This window comes from Cinclus cinclus, chromosome 2, assembly GCF_963662255.1.
Source record: "Cinclus cinclus chromosome 2, bCinCin1.1, whole genome shotgun sequence".
In the NCBI taxonomy this organism is placed as follows: domain Eukaryota; kingdom Metazoa; phylum Chordata; class Aves; order Passeriformes; family Cinclidae; genus Cinclus; species Cinclus cinclus.
The window spans coordinates 75,695,337-75,721,263 of record NC_085047.1 but is presented as its reverse complement, the minus strand read 5'-3'; the positions used below and the strand labels follow the sequence as shown (position 1 = coordinate 75,721,263).

Sequence of the window (25,927 nt, the reverse complement as noted above, 5' to 3'; positions counted from 1 at the left end):
TTCTATGCTTAGGAATCCAAAAGTGGTTTTGTTTTGGTTTTTAGCTTTTTTAGTTTAATTTTTTGGGGTTTTTTTTGTTTGTTTGTTTCTGTGGAAATATTTGGAACTTGTTTATCCTTTGTCTTTTTTTTATCCTTCAGTAATTTATATCATCGTATGTTATTGTGCCAACACTTGACACCATGCACACAGAAAAATCTTTTGAACTCCATATGTGTTGACAATAGGTATCTTCACTCTAAAAGTAAATACTAATTGTGAAAAATGTAAATTTTTAACGGGAATGTACTAATTTCAATAAATCTTTCGCTTCAAAAGATTTTCAGCTCTACAAAAGACAAGGATATGAGAAAAAAGAGCTCAGATTAAGACAGTCTTTATGCAAAAAGGGTGAGATCCCCCTAGCCTCTCAATTAACAATAGTCTATGAGAATGCTATTGTTAAAAATTAGTGCAATATTTAGATCAAGGGTGGCAATCACAGCAATAACTTTTATTTTTCTTATTCATTTTTAATAGAATTGAGATGTTCTGAGCTGAGTGAACTATGAACAGTGAAGTCATGTAGTCCTTCCAAAGACACCTGAATAACACCTCACATTAACATTCAGGAATTAAGAAGAATACTCTCGTGTGTAAATAAAACCTGAAATCCTACTCAGACATAAGGGATGTCTTAGTTTACTGAGGTAACAGAATGTAGATGAGAGTTTAAAAGAATTTAACAGATGGCAGACATCATAATGGAGATTTTATTGCCAGTTTAAAGTAGTTTTGTTCCCAGAATATGCCACCAGAATCAGATTTAACAATGAGAAAAGCAACTATGCTGAAGTGGGTGAAGGAGCAGAGAGAGGAGAAAGGATGTTTGAGATTTGAGAATGTAGTATAATGTCAGGCAAGTGACATAGACTGGTTTATTTATATAGAGATCACAACATAAAGCCTGAGAAACTAAACATGTTGGAGACTTCTTCAAAGAGGATGAATATCAGGTGAGATTAAAAAAAAAAAAAGTGGAAGACAAGGTTTGCCCATATATATCTTAAGCACAAAGATATCCTCGATATTTCTGCATATTTGAGCCCTGAAACAGGAGATCTCTGGCTGCAGTAAAGAAATGTGTGTTCCATGTTAAAATGAGCAAAGAAAGACAAACTAGTGGTAGAGAACTTTTTAGAGAATCGGTGGTCTTGCTATAAGTATTATGAGAATTTTGATGGGTGGTACTGAGAACCTCAGTGGAGTGGTATTTGGATTAGCCCTTGCACACAGAGCTATTTGAAAACAGATTCAAATCAATATGTAGGTGATAAGTATTTGTTGTTATTACTGCTGCATTCTGCAGGGGTTTTCAAAGAGGTAATTCATTGTGACGCATGAAATAGTCCTGTGGGAGCTCCTGGGTTAGAGGAGAATAAAACTAGCAAATGAAGTGTCAAGACTTTATACTACTGTTTATTTTATACATTTAAAGTACACATTCCTTTCTAGTATCATTTCTTCTAATAACTGCACTGATTTACCATATTTTAAAAGTACTTATGAAGGAGCAAACCAGTCAGCACAACTGTAGCAATTTGAAACATTGAAAATAATGTAATGATTGACTGTTTGATAGGAAAACTAGATTTTTTTCAAAGTATAACACATTTTAAACATTTTTGTAATGCAAGGCTATCACTTCTGTGTTACAAATACCAGATGTCTTCACCCTCCTTCTAAAGCCTAAAAGCTGTCACCACACATTTGTAAGTCTTCAGCACCAAATGAAACCAGTTCTTACATCTCTAGCACTGAGTGTGGAAACAAGTTATCTTTCACTTCACAAGCTATATGTACACATAAAATTGGTAGTACAAGTTTGTTTTGGCAGAAATATATCCCCTCCTTCCATTCTGTTCCTTCTGGGTCTGAGTATCACACACACGTCCAAAAAGCAATGACATGGCACCCAAAAAAAAAGGTGCATGTGTCTTTATTTTTATACACAGCAATGTAATAAAAGGGGCTGGCTCTGTACCAAACTTTAATAACTTATTAAGATCATTAACTTGTTGCACACAGTATTATCTCCTTGGTGAAAATGTCTGCAGAAGCTACAAAAAAAATAGCTTGGGCTATGGCTAGGACCTGGAAAAAAAATATGTAGCAATCCCCCTTTCTTTCCTGGCTGATTATGAGAGAAGGCAAAGTTGTCCAGAAGTAAAAGAATGCAAAAAGTTTCTTGATAAGGAAAAATAACACTAACTATATGATTCCATAAAGAACCTAATGCTGAGGATCAAACATATTGTAGTCAACTTGTAGGCTTACCTGAAATTCAGACATACTTTTCAAGGAGCTGTAAGCAATATCATCACAGTGAATCAAAATTTCAGTGTAAAATTTCAGTGTAAAATCAAGGAGTTTAAAATCTTACTTAGCTTTTAATTGATACCAGTAACCCCAAGCTAAGAAAATTACACAAAATTATATATTTTGCATAAATATATGTAAAATATAGATATTAAAATATGAGCCTAAATTATTATAATGTTTATATTTTTTTCAACTCTAGTTCCTCATATACAATCTTAAGTCTTGAGAAGATAATTTTGTTTTCTTACTAAAATACATTGTTTTCCACTTTAAACCTAACTTTAAATTCCTATTCATATATCAGTGATGTAATATGAAAATTTTTCAAACACTGGCTTCATTTATCTTAAACATACACTTTAACATATACTTAACAACAAAAGTGATTTCTGGAAAAAAAAAATTTCTTGATCTATATGTTAACAAAAATCTACAAAATTGAATGCTTTAATTGTTCTGTTTAATAGTCCATATCTGACACCCAAAACAAAGTAGGACTCTTCCTGGTACACATTAAAGACAACTTTTGAGTTGAATTCCAAAAAGGAAATGCATGCCAGCATAAATCCATGAAATCAAAACCTCTCATGGAAGGTACTAGTAGATCAAGATCTATGCACAAGTCAAAATATTGAACAGTATAGATTCATGGTTTTGTTCTATATCTTAGAAAAAGTTCAAATGAAACAGAATTACATGCAAATTTCACACATAGCCTATAGTTCTAGCAATTCAGAAGATGTAGTATAAAGAGAATATGAAGGCTAATTATAATTCTGACATTTTGAAAAGATTGTACTAAATATATCAATATGAAGAAAATTCTAATGCAGTAGAAGAGAGTGAAATAAAATATACTGTTCTTGAAATTCTTTAGTAATTTAATACTTTTTAAATAGCTCCAGTCACATTCTAAGACTATTTTATAGTCCTTCAATACCACAGTGTGTCATTATCAAATAGATATGAGATATATACAGTATTACGAAGAACATCTGGTTTTAAATATTTGAACTCTTAACTTCTTTCTCCAAAGTTAAACCTCCAAGGGCACTCTAAGGAAGTAAGTGTCCAAACTTTTTTGGATATTGCTCAAAATCCCATCTAGACTTCTAGTAGGACTTGGAAATGTATAGACTAAGTGTCAGTGCAAGAGGATCTTAGGCTGATTCCAATATAACTTGTAAAGGCATGCCCTAGAATGTTCTGTCACATTTTTCCAGCAGTTAAAAAAAAAAAAAAAAGGAAACTGCAGGTCCCCTATAGCCACATTTTTAAATTGCCACTTCACTGTCAAGTCAAAAAGGACCTGGGATTCACATCTAAACCTGAAAACAGGCAGCACCCTCAAATTCAGTGAATATAGATAATGCAAAATGCAGGAAAAAAATGCAAAATCTAGAAATGGAGTTTAGATTAAAAATTTCATCTCTTGCCACCATCCCTGCCTATATTTCTACACTGGGAAGAGAAATAACACATGCTGAAAAATTTCCTGATTCAGAGAAGTAGTAACTTACTTTGCTTATGGTTGGAGTTCTGTGCCATTCAAGTGCACAACCACAGGACTTTAAATACAAATTATTACGAATGTACTTCAGAGAATAAACAAAACAAAAATAACATGCAACCAAACAAACCCTCAAACTACATAAAAAAAAATATGTAAGAAAAGTAGAAAGATGCATGAGAAACAGCAGTGGCATTATTGCTGAGTGCTATAGTACATTAGTTCCAATAGTTCTCCATTAAATGCAGCTTCATGCACAGAGTTTGCCTCATAGTTTGCCACAGTTCCATCCAAAATTAGTACAGTTTCTCTTTTTAACTGCCAGATCTCTTATGTTAATGAAATAACTCAGAGGGGTATGTCACTTTACACCTATGATTTGACTAAAATACTCTGTTAAGTCTGTATTATGCCAAGTATATTTTAACGTGTCATTATGAAGCTGATGCTCATATTGATACTGTGCTCACAGAAATCCTATAATTGCAGGCCTATTCTTGTAAATCTTGGAAACGCTACATGGACAACTTTTCACTTCTTTTCCGAGATAATTCAGTGGTATGTTTTAATGGAAAATAAGCCAATTTACTGCTTAAATGCATGAAGGAAACAGAATCATGGACTTACGGTCTGTAATTTTCAGGACCCTTTTGAATTCTCCACTTCCAGATCCTCCACAACCATCTTCATCATCACAATCACCACTGATTTGTTCATATACACCTCCACCACTGCCTGTTTGTTGGACATCCCAATTGTCATATTTTGGAAATGATTTGCCCTGCAACAGCTGAAGACAAGATATAGTATGCAAGTTACCAGTACATAAGGAGAGCTTCAGTGAGTACCCAAAACTTTATATATGTCCCTAGTAATTACCTGATTTGAAAATTTCAGGATCGACAAAATGAGAATTTTGATTTTTTTTTTTTTAACCCTGACTTACAGATAGATTTAAAAGAGTGGTATTTGGAGATGTATAGTTTAGTTTTAATTAAAAACCCACAAACTATCTTAAAATGTTTATAAAAGAAAATCAGGCCACAATTTCTGGACCAGAGGCCAAATGGAACCGATAAGTACATAGACTCATAGAAAAGTTTGGGTTGGAAAGGATCTTTAAAGGCCATCTAGTCCAAATTCCCCTGCAATTAGCAGGGGCATCTTCAAATAGACCAGTTTGCTCAGAACCCCACCCAACTTGATTTTGAATATTTTCAGGGCTGGGTCATCTATCACCTTATTGGGAATCCTGTTCCAGCGTTTCACCCTCATTACAAAATCTTCTTCCTTATAGGTGATCTAAATCAAACCTCCTTCAGTTTAAAATATTTGCCCAACAGACCCCACTAAAATCTTTGTTGCCCCTTTCTTAGAGGCCCACTTAGAGCAGACAACATCTGTACTACTTAACAGCTGGACCTGGAGCTTTTAAAGACCCATGTGGTGTCTACAGATACTTAAGATACATTTATTACTTTATGTGAATTTTTCATATTTGAAATATCTGATGATAGTATGAGAGGTGTGTTGCAGCTCTATATTGATGAATCCAAAACATACTGTTCTGGTCTTGGTGTGTTAGACAGAAACCTAGTAGAAACTAGAAAAAAAAAAAGTGTTGGAATGAACAAATGCTTGACCAAGGAACAGCAGAACAAACTACTACAGTTGGAAGCAGGTCTAGCATGGAGAGAATTATTTCCAAAGGACATCCAGACATTACTTTGGTAGAACTAATAAAAGTGAGGTAAAATAAAACAAAGGGATAGTCAATACTCGCCTAAGCAGTGTAATGATTTGATTCCAGTAAAGAAAGATTGTTAAGATTGTTCTCTGGCTTCTTTTTATTCCTCACCATACAGATGGCCAATCTGCATGGCTTATAAGAAAATAGTAGAGATTTGTTTAACACATTTCTCCACTCCGTTGAGCAGTGCTGAGCAATCACCTGAATAATGTTATTCTCTCTCATTTATCAAATGTACAAGTACTGTCATACAGTTTTAAAATACTTAGTGGTACAACTGTCCTATATACACAAACAATGTGCCCTCTTCCCCACTCAGATTCAGTTCAGTTTATCTGTCAGATAAATATAAACACCATAACCTATAAAAAAACAGGTTCTTACAAATGTTAATAATTCTTACAACATCATCTCATCCAAAAACACCAGTTTGTACAGGTTCGTGTATTACTCATGCTTCAATCTAGGAAGATTTCTTTACACTAGCCAAAACCTCACTGCCTCAGATTCAATTTAATAATCAGATAGTACTTTCTCCTTAAATAAGACACTAATTAGTTAGAAACAGACTCAGTTGTTTTATACCTTCAAAAACGTGTTTGCTTTGTTGGAAGATACTGGGTTCATATATTCAACCTATATACTGAGTTTATTTTCAGATTATAGAGTCACTTCCCAGATAACTTGATCTGTTAAGTGCTGTACAGTGCCCAACAAAAAATATTTTAATCACTACTATGAGATCATTCAGATAAATCTCAATGCTTCTATAAAATCTACTTGCTCCTCTGTGTAAGAACAGGAGAATGCCGCTCACCACTGAATTAGCAAAACCAGTTTATGCAGCACTTCTAATTCAAAAGTTTTGTTAGGCATTTATATGCTACCTGAGAGACAAACTACCTAGCAAAGAGGAAAAAAAGCTCCTTGGTGCTACTGTCCTGCTGCCTGCTCATTGTGTAATCCATGCCGTACTTGTACAAAATAGTATTTATTGAAACAAAAGACAGACTGTTTAATGAACTGCACTCAGTTAAAGACCACACTTATTTTTCTCCCCAGTTCATATCGTGACACATTCCCAGGGCCAGTTGTATGATAAGTTACTCTTTATCCCTGAGATCTGTGGCATAAATGTGGGCAGGAACTTTCAGCAAGACAGTTTTTCTAACAAAATGTGTTGCCAAATTTTCTACAGTATACCATATATATATATAAAATACCACAAATACCATATATATCTGGTGTGTGTGTATATATATATATATATATATACCTGTGTGTGTTTATATATACGTACACACAATTTTTCAGCCTGAGAACATGCATCCTCCTCTATAGCTCTTCTCAGTCTTAGAAATATATTGACTAAATAAGGTTTTATATTTTGTTGTTTCTTTAAATTTCAGTGTGACCTTTATTTCTCTTTCCTCTCTTTTTCTTCCTTTTTGTATTATTATGCATTGTTGACTTGTGAGTAGAAACCTAAAAATACAGATAATCCCACTTATTGCTTTAATGGTAGGTTCAACATTGAAAAAGTCTCTTCAACTTTTTCCAAACTTTTCACTGTACTTGAAAAGTTCGAGATTAAATAATGAGTAAGCTCATTTGTTATTTGGACTTTGTTATTCTCTTCACTCTCCTTAATTGTACAAGAAGAAATATTGTCTCCATATAAGTTCACGAGTCTCAGTGCTGGTTCTCTACTAAGCAAGACTTGGATCTTGCTTGGATCTTGGTATAAATTCTTCTATTAACCAGAAATCCATATAGTTCTTCAAAGCTAAATTAATTCACTTTATAAATAAAGATAAAAGTTGTTTAAAAGAATTGTTCTCTTTTGCTGTACTTTTTACAAAGCTATTCTTTAAGAGGAAAATAAGTACATGTTGTAACAGGAAAATTTTGTTGTATATACCTACTGGGTCTTTCAGCTGAATGAAGAGGGTTACTAGCTGTATACAATCTGCCCTTCAAAAAGTACAATGACTGTTTTCCTGTTGTGTTTATAGCGTAAAATAGTATTTTCTCTTTTTATTTTGTCTGAAATTTTCTCTATTCTATCAAGTTTTTTGTCTCAAAAACCCCCAAAACCCCAAACTCCATGAGTTTAATCACACATTATTGTCTTTCAATTTCACTGGAGGATGCAGGAAATATTATTGGCAACTGTGTTAATTTGAATGAGTTATGGCAAGGGTTAGTTCACCTCTGTTCTGAGACTGCAGTAGATACACCAATATTAGAGATGTGCTGGCTCTTGATGTTGATGGAAGTTTATTGAACTAAGACTTTAGTATCAAAAGCATGTCCTCTGCTGGTGGCATTTTATTTTCCCAGGACATTTGTGCACCACTGCTATGGTACATGTGTGGGGGGGAATGATTTGGGTGTAAATGAACTGAACAGTCCTTGGGAGTCTTCAGCTTCACAGCTTCCCTACAGAGCTTTGGGAAGTTTGGCCTCCCCCTTAGATCTTTTAGTGCTCAGTTGACAAAATACCTCTCAGGACTTTGACTGATGGCTTAGTGGAATGCTTTCTTTGACCCAAAAGCAATTCTGAACAAGGTTAGAATACGAAAAATTACCATTAATAAATTTTGTGATATTTCACCTTTTAGAATGAAAATATTTGCATTACAGAAGTTACACTGTTGTATTAAAGTACTTCCAGGGTTCTCTAAATATATGACTCACTGCTCTGTAACATTTTGGAAAAAAAATGAACTGCTTGCAGCAGCTACAGAGGCACCTTATGAGGGCACTTGAAGCTTCCCAACAAATCTGAGAGACTGAGCATAATTAGGAAAATTATCACTAAGGACTTATGATTATTGTACAGCCCTATAGGACCTTGTAATCTTTCAAGATTATTTAAGACTTGTACCAATGATCTGGAAGCCAAAATGAAAAACAAAGTGGCAATGATAAATCTTTTTCTGCCACAAGAACTGGAGAACTACTAAATAACAAAAAGAAGTGACAAACTAAGAAAATCTCATCTGGCAAGTGAGGCAATTACATGAATTTTAAAACACATACAGTAATAAAATACAGACAAAAGTAAATTTGCAAGTCTAAATATTGTATTACATGCATATTAAAAGACAAAATATTCTGTTTCTTAAATTAATTGTGGGTGTCCTGGGTAGCCAGCAGAATATGAATTACCCAGAGCAGTGTTCTAGCCAAAGATTTTAATGGGATATCTTTGGGGACAGAAATAGGAATACTAAGTCAGGGTGTTATATTACTCCTAAATCCCATTCCCATTGTCTTTGTTCAGAGAGGATGGCCCAGAAGTGAATTCCATTACAGTGATTAAAATGGAACCAAAGATCTTTTTGTTTTAACTACAGATCTCATCCTTTAGTACACTCAAAAAACTCTTGATCTCAAGAATTTATATAACCAGCCTTATAAGCCCTCTAAGTGCCTATATGGCAAATAACAGATTTAAAAGATTTGGCAGGCTAAAGCATATAGAAATAGAAAATAAATCAATATCTTTTATTTTAACATTCAAAGTGAATTTAAAAAAATATGCTACCAGAATCATACATTTAGAAAATATATGGGTTGGTCTATATAAAAATAATTTTTCAATAACAACCAGTAGTTATCAACGCTTGTGGCAAGGGGCTTTTTGCATGTTTGTTTGTTTGGTTTGGTTTGGTTTGGTTTGGGTTGTTTGTTTTTTTTCTTTTTGTTTGGTTCTGTTTTGGTTTTTTTTCTGGTTCAAATAGGTTTTGGTCTTAAAGCATGAATTAATTCAGAGGTTCAAGGACATGATAAGTATGAGGTTAAAGTAAAAATCTAAAATGGCCCCTTCTGCTTCTCACAAATATATTAATTCATTCAAGTAAATCTGAAATGGCAAGAGTGTACTCTATTTTGTATTTTCCTCCTTGCAGGAAGATACAAGTGATTTAATCTCTGTTGTTGTTTAACTCAGCAGGAACACTAGACATTCACTCACTCCCCCTCAGTGGGATGAGGGAGAGAGTCAGAAAAATGGCAAAACTCATAGGTTGGGATAAAAGCAGTGTAGTAGGACATAAAAGGGATAGCAAATAATAATAGTAATGATGATGAAAGAATGCACAAACAAGCGATGTGCAATGCAATTTCTCACCACCCACCGACACTGGGCCACCAGCCCCTGGCCAACTCTGCCCAGATTATACACTGAATGTGATTTTGTATGGTGTGGGATAGCTCTTGGGTTATTTGGGGTCAGCTATCACACCTGTGTCCCCTCCCATCTTCTTGCACACCTCCAGCCTGCTTGCTTGGCAGGGCAGTAAGAGATGACAAAAAGTCCTTGACAGAGTAAGCACTGCTCAACAACAATTAAAAATGTGGCTATGTTACCAACGTTATTCTTGCCCTAAATCCAAAGCACAGCATATTACCAGCTGCTAGGAAGAAAATTAACTCCATCCCTGCTGAAACAAGGACAATGTCCACTGAATTATGAACACTGAAAGACAATGAAATTTATGTATATACAATTGAAACTGATGTGATACAAAAATTTAGTACCCTACTTACTTATTCTACATCATAAACCTTCGAAGGAAATATGGATTTTCTATAAATTTTATTTTATTGTATTTCAATGAAAATATCTCAATGCTCTATTGCAGTTCAGTATGAACTAAGCTCATTCATAGTATTTCCTCACTTTCATTTATGTGCACATCATCAGTACTTCTGGAGGGACTCTTAAAGGAGACCAGTAGTCAACCCAATTTAGCTAATCAAGTCAAATCCAGAAGAATTATTTCTAGAAGCATTGCTACCTTGAACTTGTTCAAATGAGAGAAATAAACTAATTTTTTAAACTCTGTTTAGCATAACATACCAAATACTTAGAAATCAGCATTTCCTTTGGTGATCTCTAATAAAAACTATTCATACATCTGTAGGCCAGAGTCTCCTGCAGAGTTTAATTTCCTTAACAAAACTGTGCATTGCATATTAAAAGTCCAGTTTATATTGGAGACTGGTATTTAGATCACTAGTATGGCAATTCATTGTCCCTTGTAATAGTTCCCTATGGTTTTGTTGTTTTTTCTTTTTTAATAAAAAGTTGTAGCTTTGTGTAAAGTACATCAGCTCCTTTCTTTTGTTTTGTTTTGTTTTTTTGTTTTGGTTTGTTTTTTAATAATATTTTCAAAAAGAGATTTCTAACCAGCTGTAGCCTTTATATTCTTGAGATTAAACACAAAGTACAAGCAAAACACACTGTTTTCTGCTTACATCCAGGGCCACAACTCTGTGTTTCAAGTTTGAAAACTCATTCTTCTCCATAAAATCACCAGTACCCTGAAATTCTGGTGGAAGTAACACAATACTTCTCTCGAGTCTGAGCTAACTCAGCTGAACAAAAAAAGAAATAGACATTCATTCTGCTTACTGAACTGAAAAAATTAGAAAGGTGGCTGAGTGCCAGCACTGTGCAACACAGCTTTAACCTACCCTTTGTGCTTTCTGGATATACCTTTATTACCTCAGGATCAAATCAGTTGCTGCCTGAATAGTGGAAATAAGAATCACACCAGCTTATTATCACACAACTACTTCAAAATCCAGACATCTCTTCTCAGTACTTATTTATGTAGCATTCAAAACCACTTGGTAAAAGAACAAAATTTCAAAGAAAGCTAATTGCTAAATTAGGTAGCAATGACTAGCAATTTTCACTGAAGGTACAATTCCTCACAGTAAGATTATGGGTTCAAGCACAAGCGCACACTGTACATTTTGTTCCATCCTTAGCATGCTTCCTGACCATCACAGAGCTGAATTGACCTAACTAGCACTCTCCATAAAAATGCTTGACCCCAACTTGAGCCTTAGCATAGTCTATAGACTGTTCTGAGTAGGCAGCCTGGATATGGATATTCTGCTGTAGGAAGTAGGACACTTGCAGCCCCTGAACATTTTATTTAATACAACAGATGCAGTTTGTTTGTTTGGTTGTTTGTTTTTTTTGGGATCTACAGTGACAAACAAAAGAAAACTGGCCTATAAGGTACAGTTTCTCAGTCTTTGTAACTTCCATCTATGCCACGTCAACCAGTTCACCCTAAGGTAAATCACTTATTAAGAGGCTATTTGTAAGCACTGGGGATGTGGAGCAGTGTCTTCTTTATCCTCTTTTTATTTAGCAACATAGATACAGCTCCTAAATGGAATTGTCCATTCACGAATACCTTTTGCCTAATTAGTTACATATAGAAATCTTGCTTTGCTGGCATTTTACAGCTGCAACCAGCCAAGTCAGTCTCTCACTTGAGTTCTGTCATGAGCAATTACTTTTCTTTCCAGTTGTAACTGGTTCAGAGTGAATACAGGAGCAAAAGCTTGGCTTTTATCCCTTGGTGCAGTCCTTGCCACAACAGTTATGCACACTATCAACTTGATTTGTTAAATAATATTTAGGTATTTCCATCTGTAAAAATGCATGTCTTGCTAACATTTCACTGCAGGTTTAAATCATCCTCAGAAAATTAAGTAAATTAGTTAGACATTTCTAAGATAACAAATGCAAGCAAAATTAAACTCCAGACAATAGTGTGTACTCTTATTTCTGTCTAGTAGTTGAATTAACAGAACAAAGTCACATTTTATATTACTAATGTTTAGAGACTAATATTCTTTGCCTGTTTCACCCATCCATGCATAGGCTTGAGATTTGTTTTTTGTTTTTGGTTTGTTTTGTTGTTGTTTTTTTTTTGTTTTGTTTTTTGGCTTTTTTCTGTTCATCTGTTTCTTTTTATTTGTTTGAAGGTTCTTGGTTATAACCCCCTCCACTAGATATTACAAACAGTTTTTCAGATAATTTGAAAATAATTTTATCCTGTACCTTATCCTTATCTGAATTTTTGGACCTTTCTTCCTTGGCAAGGGTTAATATAGATAGACATATACCACATATATTAGACAGTTTTCTTTGGTCCTAATAGTAGACTGAATTTCTGTTTTTCCAGAACAGAATATGTGAATCACTAGACAGCTTAATATAGATTGCTTTAATGAATGATTAATGAGGTCTAACCAAAAATAAGAAAAAGGATTGATTTAAATAACATGGCATACTATGATTAGTTAAAACTAATTTGAACAAATAGAGCCAGGATTTTGGGTGAGGTTGGGTTTCAGAATCATACACCTCAGTGTAGATGTCAAAAAAATTTACATGTTTTTCTGTAAGTGAAGTGTGTAAGGTCCTCAATATTAATTTGCACATTAGAAGTTTGATTCAGTTTTGTGGACATGGCTGTCTAGTGTTTTTTGATACGACCTAGAGTATCTGGCAGCGAGAGGGGAGTGAGACAGAATTTTCAGAAGACCTTCTCGAGCAACAGCTGGAGGCCAAGGAACACCGAGCAGCTGGAATGGTTCCAGGCATCTGAGCACATGCAAATGAACCATAATCCAAGGAAAAGCTGGGAGTTGTTCAGCTAAGCAAAGGCTGGAGTCCAAACAGATTTATAGAAAAGAAATATTAAAAAAAAATCATTTTCAAGAGGGTTCTTTATTATTAGCCAGGCAGCACAAGTTTTGTTTGTTTGGTAACAACACAGCTTGTAGCACAAAGCCAACTGGAGAAAAGCACAAGGGGATCCCAACCATTTATCTAGATGCTGTAGATACAAAATTCACTGTTTCTCTGTACGTTCCCTCTCTATATAAATAGCAAGAAAAATATCAAATTCTTTGTGAGGAAAAATGCTGATTACGACTTATGAATTAAAATTTCTCAAAGAAAGTTTCAAACCAAACATTTTCACTATTAACAACTGAAACTTGGAAAATCATAAGAAGAATTAATCAGAATTACAGACAGTTTCAATAATCTCATGACCATCATTACACAGGACAGTTTTTCAAATAAAATAAGAAACCAACGCATACCAATGAAGCTGTGGAATGGAAGAGAATTCACCAACCTACAAGATTCATATATATAGACATGAGTACACAATCATTAACTCATTGTCATGCACTGATTTCTACTGATAGTAACATCAAGCTGTCATCAGCCTGGCTGTTACTTACAAATCAAAATCACGACACTAGCAAAATGTTTAATTTTATTTTTTTAAGAGTAAAGTTTATTCCATGCTTCAACATGTTGATATTGAATTGCTAGTGAAAAATAAGCTAGAAATGGGTTCTACAGCAAATTACCTATACTACATCTGTTGTCCACCTGTGTATTTCCAGATTGTGGTGATTTGGAGCTTATGTCTACAAAGGTAGAACTTAATTTTTTTTCCTTGGCACAGTTTTTTTACTTCAGAGTTCATAATCTGCAAACCCTAGTTTCCTCTCATTATCAGTGGAAACAGAAATCCAGTGTTACAACTGAAGTAAATTAAACATAATGATAGATAATGAAAATTGCAGACAGGCTATTTCAGGTTTTGATTTCTTCTTACACTTCACAGATCTGCAAGTGAAAGGGCATAATATTAAGCCATTTATAAGAAGGACCTTCTGGAACACTTTTAACTTTATAAGAATATGCTACTTGACATTTCTTCTGGAGGGCCATTCAGAAGACATTATAGAAAAACCTGCATTGAAATAATCTGTGATGCCATCATGAGCAAAACTGCGACTATACTCTTAGAGGTACATTTCTATTGGTACCCTCTTGTGAGTGAATAAATTGTTGATTTATCCAGAGAACTGATTTCAGAGAATGGAATTCAGTAGACAGACAGTGGAGGTGACCCACCAGCAGTGCTGATTGACACACTGCTTTCCTTTATCCACCAGCAGCATGATAAAGCCACTTTCATCCTTTACTTGGTGACATTTCTAACCCACAGATCAGTGGACTCAAGTGAGTGAGGAAAAGCAACAACTGCTGTGTAAAATTTATGAAGACTAAGCAAGGCCAGTATTGTGTAACTTCATAAAACTAGTAGGCTCCTAGCAACATTTGAAAGCTAGTTACATAAAAAAGTAAAATAGAAGGAAGCCTTTTCTTTTACATTAGCCATTTCTTTGTAGATAATGCAAGTGAAAAATGGTCCCATATAATAAAAAAATTGAAACATTAAAAATACATTTCCCTCTTCAGCAGCTGCATATGTGCTTTTTCCTTAAATCAGAGCATTCCAAATTGATCTAGAATATGATATGACAGTAGATACCTATAAAATGAAATGCAGAGTTTGTATGAAACAAATCCTTCAGTATTCATTAATCTCATAATGGACCACAGCAGTGTTGGCTACAGAACAGTTTTTGTGGGGAGGGATCCTCTCTGCAAAAATATTGTCCTGTCCCATCTCTCCTCCCCTCTTCCCTCGCAATACAAAAGACACTATGCAGGAGCTTAATATAACAAATATAATTAATATAACTAATAGTCAGGAATCTCCTTACATTAGTGAGACCAAGTATCAATCACAAAAGCATAACTCCAGTCCTTATCTGTGACTTTGTTTGGCCCCATCCTATAGTAAGAGATTGCCACAAAACATATCACAGAAAAAAACATAGATCCAGAATCTTCTGCATTATTTACTGAGCTTTTCTTAAGGTCCAATATATATTCTTTTCATTTTTAGAATATATCCTTCAGACAGAATTCCAGTATAAACTCTAGTACATCATTTATGCCACACTTAAGTCTTACACTGAAAGTTTTCCAGTCGCTGAGAATGTGTGTCAGCACTCTCCAGAAGGCAATTCTTAATGAGGTTAAAACAAGGCCCTCCTGCCACATAATTTGTCCCTTGTCCCCACTCTTGAGCTCTCATTTATTTTCATGATTTCTGTGTAATTATACTTCTCTGGTTATATTCATGTAGTAAGGCTGCTTTGCATAAATTGAGATTTGTCATATATGAAGGACTGTGTTTTTAAATCCTCTTTGCCTCCAAACTATTCTTAAAATACTTCCCATTGCCTAGTCTTGTCAAAATGCATCATGCCTGTTTTTCAAAATCTTCAAGAGAATTAAGGCATCCTTGAAATATGAAAGTGGTGGAGGAGCAGACATGTACGTTACTTGAGAACAGGTTTCTTGGTGCATAAAAAGAGGACCATTTACAATCACAGTCTTCTCAGAATGATTTCATAGAACAATTCTTCTAGATCCCATTGGTCTTTGTATGCGTGATAAGATTACAGCTTTTCTCAGAAAAGCTGGCTTCAAGTTCAAGTAGCTGCCTATGCAATTTCTCTGCAGCATTACTTATTCAGATGCAATCAAATACCACAGAGAATATTATAAAATAGAAGAAGTCTTTTTTGAAATTCCTGAGAAAGCCTGGCTCATGCATTTTGCAGCTGTAATATGTGCGCAATAGTCTAATTATAGTAATCCTAATCTATGCAGACTATGTTGTTAAATATGACATATATTTTAATTGTTGACAGATGGCTTTGAACCATGTATAAATATTTATAAAGTCACCCGTATTCCTATAGCTGGCACACACAAAAGTTCCAGGTATATTAGTCTGTCTTTTCTGAATCCTTTTATATGCATATGCAAACTCAGGATTTCCATTTTAATAACTATTTTATTGTTTAGGTTATCTGAAGACATAAAAGGACAATTTTCTCTTTAAAGTGAAATGAATATTGCATAGTTTACAGACAGTTTTGGTTACTGTGGAAATCATAGTACTTTTTCATCAGTACATTTTATTGGGTTAGTACATGAGCTCACAGTTATTAAATATTGCCATTGTGCTGCTTATTCATAATCACCCATCTTCTCTCATCACTACAGGGATCATATCAATAGAAACCTTAAAATCTCTATGAACAGTACATAAAAACAGGCTCAATCTGGTAACACTATTCATTAACACACAAATCTAATACATGTTCCTCTTATTTGGAACTCAGAAATCCTCATTTAAATCACATGGAAAAAGTTGTTTAATAACAAAACACCCAAAACAAGTAGAAAATAGGTAACATTTACAAGAACTACCATATAGGAAATACATTATGTGAGGTCTTCAGAGATGTCCAAGGGGAGGCTTAAACTAATGAATAAGGTGAAGCCTGAGGATGTCGCAAGTCAGAAAAACTGCTTATGCACCCTTTCATCTGTTAGGGTGGGAGTCACTTCACATAGCTTTAGAAATCTAAATTTAGGCATCTGTCTCTGCAGAAAGACAGGCAAGTCTGGTGGGTAATTCATCTCAGCCTAAAGTAATCTGTAAGATGTTTATTGAAGTCAAAAGTCAGATTCTTTGCTGATATGTGGTTTTGTAAAAAATCCCAACCCACCAACCAACCAACCTACTAAACAACCACAACCAAACTAACAACAAACCAACAAAAACAAAAAAACTTGTGCAGGTTTACTTTCCCCCCTCCCTGCTGTAGGACACTTCTATTCAACTTAAACACCTCCAGGCTATTTAAGTGGTACTAGTTACCTTTTATAGTCACTAGAGTCAAGGGAAAGAAACAAGCACCTTCAAAAGCCTGACCTCATCCTAAAATAAATCATGCAAGGATGCATGGATATATGCATTACTGTTTTTGAAAGAGCATTATATGGTGATACATATTCCAAAGGAGGTTAAATTTTTTTCTTCCTGGATTCTTGCACTAAAAGCCCATTCCGGCACAAGGAAAAATGGAGGGGGGAGGCAGCCATTTAAAACAACAAAGTGAAAATTATAGATTTTAGCATATAACTTCAAAAGCTGTAGCCATGAAGTGATAGGATATCAAGTCCTTTCAAGAGGATGTGGTAATTTCTTCCTTGACAGTCTAGTGAAGGGATTAATCAGCAATGAAGGAAAGAAAATAAACATCAACCATGTGATGTCAGTCTTCCTACTGTCTCAAAGGTAAAGAAAAACTATTTCAAAATTTTTCATAGCAAATTATAAATCTATTTGTTAAATTCATTTTCCTTACACTTAGTACAATTTTTTATGGCAAGGTTTATGCATTTTTTAGCACAGCGACACTAATATTTCAATTCTTTTCCTTGTATCAAAAATATTTCACACAAAGTGTGCCAAACATCAGAAATAGATGAGTCAGTATTCTAAGGCTTTAATGAAATAAAAAAATATCATTAATTCCTATCAGATGAGCCATATTTATTGTATTTTATTTTCTCTCATACACAACATTTAATTGGGGAAATACTGCAAACTCCTATTCAATGCAGTTATACATTTTCCATTTTATTAAAAGTATGAATTTCTACCATTAAAATTTTCATACAAATCTTTTTAAAAAAATCACTGTTAAAGCCAAGCATAAATATCATATACCCTTTTTAAGGCACTTTGGGTGTTTTTCAATTTCTCATAATCCAATTACATATGTGCATATCCTAACTTCTCTGGAGATAATATATGACTGATAAGTATGAATTTTATTTCAAATGCTAGTAAAATTTATATATTGTTCTTCACCTGACACAGATTTTGTTATTGCATTGTGTTCATTTCTGCATGGTTTTATAATGTAAATTCATGTAGAAATGTGAATCACTAAAAGATCAAGTATTAATGCTAAAAAATAGAGAATGCCTTTGCTAAAATATGAGACACAATAAATAAAACTTTTAAGTCTGAGGTTTATTTTCTAGAGTTCAGTGTTCCCATTTCTCTCTTTTTATCTTTCAAAAATTGAATGTATAATAAGATACAATCCTAGAAGTTGTCGAAGTCAAGGCTTTTATACACAATCAACTAGATATGCACAGTATAAATGTTAGTAAAATACACTTGTGTTTATAGTAACAGAGCTTCAATCCATCATATATAATAAAATTTGATTTTTTTGTTTGTTTGTTTTACTGTAGTTTTCTTTTGCAGGTGGGGCTGAGCTACACAGCTCTATAAATTGCAAAGAAAGCAAAGCAGTTCTGATGTGAGCTGGTATACTACAGTGCAATACTGGGGGCTGCCAGCTCTTGTGCTACAGCCTGGGAGAAAAAATATCCCCCTAATCATGGAATCACAGAATGGTTTGGGCTGGGAGGGACCTTACAGATCAATTAGTTCCAATCCTCTTGCCATGGGCAGTGACACCTTTCACCAGAGCAAGCCGCTCAGAACCCTACCCAACCTGGACTTGGACACTTCCAGGTATGGGACATCCACCCCAAGAGGCAAAGATTATTTGTACAAGCACAGCCTTAGGGAAGAAGATACAGCTCAGAAATTAAGCATTTACATGCCTCACCCTATATTAAAATTGTCAACAGAAGAACAGATATCACCTATTTTCTTTCATATAATAATTTCTTTATTAAAGGTTTTCATGCAAAAAAGTGAGAGACACAGGCTGAAACCCACACCCTGTTCACAGTGAACCATGTCAGTATTTTCTCCTATTGCCCTTTTATACTATATCCTAGTTTCATTAAAGACATTTTCTCAAGATATTCTTACAAAAAATGCATCAGTGAAGAATGAATTCTTAATATTTTATGGACCCAAAGTGCTAAAGAGAATCAGAGATTTGAAACCTCTTAGTTAAAGACCTGAAAGTTATATTAACTGAAGAATAAAGTTCTTCCTCCTCAAAGTTCCTATAGTTTTGATGTAGAGACATTCTCTCTGGAATAAGCTGAACTAGGATTTCTCAACTTGTACTTCAATCATCAAACTATTATTTGTGGGGGAAAAAGGAAAAAAAGCAGCAGCTTCTTCCCTTAGACCATTGTTTAAAGACTGTACTGTTTCGAATAAGTGATTAAAATTATCAGCTCTCTATATATGAAGGAGCACAACAGACAAAATGGCTGGAGGGGAACCAAAATAAACCAGAGATGACCCCCTGTCCCAGCCATTCCATAAAAGCCTCAGCTGATGGCTGAGGTTTATCTGTCTTCCAGACTCTATGGGGAAGGATCTCCATGGAACACTTCATATACTGAAGAAGTTATTTCCTAGGAAACGCAAGACACTTCTAGGATGCAGGGGAAGAGCAGTTTGAGCTTGTACAAAGCTTAATATGAGAGGCTGAGAGACAGAACTAAAGATGGGGAAAGGTAGATATCACAGGGTTCTGAGGAGGATAAAGCATAGGAAAATAAAGGGGCAAAGAGATTAAAAGGTCCAGTCAATTTTAAACAGAGTCTCACCTGTACACTTAACTGACTATGCTTCATATATGACCTGCACAGCCTGCCCTGTATTCCATTTGTCTCCATCTCCAAGTGTTACTTGGGGTGGGATACTGGACAGGTCAGAGGGTCTGTGTGTTGGCTAGTGGAAGGGCATTTGCACACTCATGTCAGTGTGTGACCATCAGAGACCAGAGGAGCCAAGACTGACGGGTAGATGATAAGTGCCTAGGGGTAGTTTCCAAAAGGACCTCCAGTGTGTGTGTTGGCAGATATGGATGGGCAAATGGCATCTGTCGTAGAAGGAGTCAGGCTGTAAGAGGACAAGCTGGGTGTCCAAAGGCTAGAATATTGTGTATGCATATATACTACATGTGTATATATATATATATATATATGTATTTTCCATCACCAGGTTTTTGTCCTGACCAGTCAGACAAGTGAAGAGAATGAGGCAGTTGGTGCAGCTGGTGTCTACATGAGCAGTGTGTTTTCCATCTGTGTTGATATGTTGCACATAGCCCTGTTGTGTGTTCACACACATTTGCTTATTGGGAATATGTGCTCAGCCTTGGTACTGACTGAACCTGGGGACATGATATCACAGCAGATTTGACAAGCCCTAACATCAGGCATTTGTATTCATGTTTTTTTTTAGGATACCTCACTCTCAGTCCATGTGTGTTCAGCAATCTTTGAGAATGATTGCTCAAATGTCCTTCCAGGACTGCTTCACCGAGAGATGTCTCCTTACTGTGTCTGCAATAGCAAAACTTTGTGGTTGTCATGAAGTTCTTCTGGGTAAGACAACTTCACACATGCAGAAAGCTCCCTTTTGGAAATTTTAATTTAGATTCTCACCTTCTGGGCTTTGGATATTTAGGCTTTTTTGCTTTTTGTTCCTGTTTGGATTTTTGCTGTTGGTTTTTGGGGCGTTTTTTGTGTTTGTTTTTGTTTGTTGGATTTTTTGTTTGTTTTTTTCTTTTGTTTTGTTTAGAGGAGGTCTATCTACCCTTTAAGGAAGATGAATCCTGAAGAATGGCAGTGATCACAGCAGATACCTCTATCTAGTCAGTAGGCTGTGCAAGTTCCACATTCTATTAGAGCCCTGTGTATACTGGTGAATAAAAGACGCCAATAAAAAGTCAACATAATGTAAAAATTATTATTCCTTGTGAGCCACATGACCTTCCTCCTGGCTTGACCTTCATTCCGCAAAGCTATTATTTTCAATGATTGATGTTGAAATCCAAATTCAGAGGTTTTTTTTTTTTTCCCCCACAAATAAGCAAATGCTCCATGCTGGAACCTCAAGAAAACATGCATATACAAAAATGTATCTATGAAAAGTCCATGCAAATATTAACAATTCCATCATAATATATCAAGGCTGTATGTCAGCTAGTCTCTGATATTCTTTATTGTTTTAAACCAATTTTGATATAAACCATAATTCCTGCTCTATTTTAACCTAAATGAATGCTAGAGATCTAACAGCTTCTTTTTTATTCCTATAGAACACAGTCTCACAGTTGTCTTCCTACTTCACAAGCCAGATCTAGACTATGCACTATTTGGTACATATCACTAAATCAACATAAATTAGGGTTACTATCTGGCCTAGTAAGATATAGAATTAATAGTTTATTTGATGTGTCATTTTGAGAAGACCCATTACCTACCTAATTAAAATGTAAATGTCAGCAGAGTAGATTACAGGTACTACCCAGGTCCCAGAGTTTGTGCTCCTTCCTGCATTTCAGCCCTACTTATCTGAAATTAACCTTTTCATAGTTCCTTTTAACCTGAAGAGTCATAGATTGAATGGTTTGTTAATGAAAATTTCCCATTTTTCTTCCCTTGACTCACAGAAACAGGCTCAATTTGAAAGAAAGTAATATTTGTTTTGCCACATTTTACCACATTTAAACAAAAAGCCTTTCCTCTACAATTTATACTCACAGAATACTGTGAGGATACACACTGTAAAATGCACAAATAAAACCCATTCAAATACTCAGCTCCAAGAGGATAATCAGAAATGTGGCAAAAAATTCATCTTGCAGTAGCTCACCATATTTTGGGATAAAATGCATTCTCAGTAATAAAATCCATCTGCTTTCACTCTCTCGCTACTTCTATTATTTCATTGAGTAACTGTCTCTTTTACCAGATCACTTTTCTCTGATTCACAGCTTGCAAGCAACTTTAAGTCAGAATTGTTGAAATGAGGGCCAGTTATTACAGCAGATGTATTTTCTATCAAGAGAATTGAGAGCAATATATGATCCGAGAAAACATAATTTCACCTATATAGTTTGGACACTGAGGCCTAATTTTCAATTATTCAATTATTCTGTTTAGTTATTACAGTTTTAAGTGTTTTGTGATAATCAGCAGAAACTGATTACACATAAAAATGTAAGACATTCATTTTCAAACACTTAATTACATTTTAAATGCTGATATTAGCAGATTACACAGCATTTTGGTTGGTTGCTTCATTAAACAATTGTTAGAAAATGCTCTAAAAACAGTAATATTTGCCCACCAATACCTTCAGAGGCTGTAGCAGATGCAGAGTATTGAAGGAAAAACACAAATTATGTACATTTACTGTCAAGCACACTAGATAGATAAACAACCACTACTTATGTTCACAAAGTTGTAGAGGGATGTCAAAACTGCTTTTTGTCAGTAGGAACTACAAAATATTTCTGGACATGAATGAATTAACAGAACGGGTCCAGCATATTGAACCCATTGTAAACAATCATCACCACAAAAAAAACCAAAAAAACAAACAAACAAAAAGAAACCACAAACAAAACAAGCAAACAAAAAAAAACCCCAAAACCACCAACCTGAAGAGAACACTAAGCAAGCCAAAAAAATTTAAAAATCATAATAACAACCAAATACATTGGTGGAATAATTCTTTGAATGGAGATAGTACTTCTTCAAGACCAAATGCTCCAATATATGAAAGAGTATATATTTTAATTTTATTCTGTTATTACTATGAAGTTATCTAGCTTTAAGGTACCACCAATTTCTATTGGTAATATCTCTGTGGCAAATTACTAACCTATTCAGATTACTCAGGTTATTCAGATTTTTCTTTCTGTAACATGAAGATTATAAAAATTAAGCCAAGCATATTAGTATGACACGCCACTGGAATAAAATGTACAGAGAACCTTGGCTTAACCCTTGCAAATACTCCTTTGAGATACTGTGTTTATTCCAGGAGTCTGATTTAATAGCAGAAAAAGCTCTTGAGAAGCAAAACAGAATAAAAAAACAGCTGGCTGCATTCCTGCCAGGCACTTTCACAGTTCATAAACCCCCAAAACACAAATGAAATACATTAACATCAAGCAATTCTTAGATTTCAACGAAAATCTTTAACTTCACAGCTGAAAAATATAGCATAATCTCATTTTTCCTGAAACTGACTCACACTCTATTGAAAGTCTTTCTGCAAAACAATCAGCATGCTGAGAGATTCAACAACAACAACAACAAAAAAGTAAGTACAGGACTAATTTGCTTCTTCCAGAAAATAATGGAAAAATATTAAAGCTTGCAGAGTAATTCAGAGCCGCTGTATTTTCTCTGCTTTGAAGGCAGCCCATGCATATGAATTATTACATTTTTATATGAGACAAAAAGAGAAAGTATAGACAATGACAACATGTACAGAATGCTATGAAAAGTTAGTATCTGAACACTGACACTAAGCACTTGTATTTATTTCCCTAAATTTAAAAGAAAACTCACCACATATTGACAAAGCTGAATTTTATCTGTACCAATGGTATATCAAGTAGTCTACACACAGAGGAAACATTTTAATGCTGGCACAGATAATAAGAAGAACACTTTCAAAGACAGCCATGGAAACTATAAAATGCATTTTGCTAAAACAAATAAAACCTGAAAATTTTGTATGGCCTAGCAATAAATGCTTTGAGGACTGGGAATAGGTTTTGTCTTGATGCTTAATTCACTTTTGAGTCTAGGAATTTTCTCTGAAGTTAGGGTCTTGCAAAATTTTACTTGTGCCATTTACTTGAATTCTGAAGACCACACAAAGATGTCCGTATCATTTAATAAACAAGTTGTGGCCATTGCTCAGCTCCCAACCATAATCATCCCTACTTTCCCCAGAATGCTGCAGAATATCCTCTAGAATATTCTCTAGCCTGTATCAGCTGTCAAGGGCCACGACTTCCAAAGAAGATAAAAATATTAAAATTGTAGTTGCTGTCAAGTGAGCACTTCAGTTGTCTCCACGCAATTTCTTAATGTGGATACAGACATCCAATCTAGCAGGTTGAATACTTTGTGTATCAACATGAATCCCTTGCTATAAAAACAGTATTGACAAACAGATGATTGAGATGTTGAGTAGTTAGCACATAGCTGTTGAAACCCAGAATTAGACTGCTCAGTTTCCAACCTCAAATTCATATAAAAGGGGACATGTTAATTTTGAATAGCAACTCTACTCTAAATGTTGATACTCTTCGTTGCACTAATTAACCTCACTGAGGTTCTATTCCTAAAAAATTAAAAGCAAAGAGCTTAATACAAAACTTTTTAAAATCAATCAGAAGACTTTATCTGGTTACTGAGGCTTGTGAATCAAACTCCAAGAGCGTGAAATAGGTGTAGTCCAACAAAGCGAAAATTTTAAGTGGAAGAGCATAATTGTTTTAAATCTATCCTCTGTAAAAGCACATGAACGATTTCCTATGCAGAACTCGGACTAGAAGTAATTGTCAGAAATAAAAATCAATACAAGAAGAATCACAGAGAGACACACATTGCATTAAAAATCTGTAGCAACCTCCTCAGACAAAATTTGAAAATTGAGTTATGTGAAACTTTTCATGCAAAACACAAGGAATTACCAGAGAGTTCACTTTCAAATAAGCTTTTTCTCTTTTGAATTTATTGTTTGGCTCCAGGTAAGCCACAGCACAACTCAGCTTGGAATTCATGATTATATCATTCTCAGTCAAATACTTCCCAAACAACCATTATTGCCTACAGGCATGAAGACAAAGAAATCAGCAGAGTAGAATGTATTTTTAAATTATTTTTTATCAGTGAGCAAATGCCAGGACCTTTAAACCATCTGCTATGTTTAAGGAAAGAGTATGGAGAACTGGCGATTTTGCTACTGAAAAAATTACTCAGAGGAGAAACATATGTTCCAATGGCAATTTCCCCCCTGAGTGCACAGGGAAAGAGGCAAACAACATGTAAACTCCATAGTTACTGTTCCAGAGTTCGGCATATTCTGAATTACATTCCAAGACATTAAGGGTTTTTTTGTTTTTTTTTCTACATCTGCTGGTGCTCAGGGGAGTACAGGGCACACAGTAAGCAACCAAATTGTCTTATGATGTATGCACATTTCAAAGTGAACACACAAGGATTCATGTGCTGATGACTGAACCAACTATCTGACCACTCGGACACATTCTGGATAAACACCCTGGAAACTAATATGGCAAAAAAAAACCCACAAAAACAAAACAAAAAAAACAAACAAACAAACAAAAAAAACCTGGCTTGGTGCAGATACAAATTTTAAACTTAACCTCTGTCTCTGATACTTTTACTATTTCCTGGTTCATCCACACTTTGGGAATATCCAGTTTGAAGGACTGTATAAGGCCCAAGGCATTAGAAGAGGGCACAGGGTGTTTGTCAAGGCTGACAGAATTGTTTTCTTGCCCAATTTGGAACTGACCCGCTGTGAAGCACTGCAGTACCATAGGGCAATTGTGACAGCTTGCCTTGCCAGCATCTGAGCTGCAATTATTTCCCTTCCTCCCCTCTGTTATTGCAACTAAAACGACAGACCACTTCACCTGAGCTTGTGCTGAAGCCTGTCTTTTCACAGGGCACATGAAAAAGCAAACAGATTAAAAATCTCTGAGCTGATTAAAAAATTACCTGAGAGATATGTGTATGACCTTGGCAATGCTTATTAGCTGAGGACAAAGAACCAAACCTTTCTGTGAGCTTCATATTGCTTTAAGCAACTTCTGACTCTAAAGCATAACAATTCTTTTCTTGGAAGTTTTTAAAGTTCTGTGTCCAGAGTAGCATGAGAAAGCTGTGCCAGCCTATCATGTATGTAGGGTTTATGCATTAAAAAGCAAATACATGGGGCAGCTTTTCTGGTTGTGAGACA

At 35.0% G+C, this 25,927-nt stretch overlaps 1 protein-coding gene across 1 annotated transcript in view; it reads right to left on the bottom strand.

Annotated features, from left to right (window-relative positions):
- The window catches only part of GPC5 (glypican 5), a 575,796-nt gene that overhangs the window by 269,427 nt on the left and 280,442 nt on the right, over positions 1–25,927 (bottom strand). Inside the window, exon 7 of the mRNA XM_062487799.1 lies at positions 4,499–4,661. Coding sequence (XP_062343783.1) covers positions 4,499–4,661 — 163 coding nt within the window. The remainder of the gene's footprint in view (positions 1–4,498; positions 4,662–25,927) is intronic.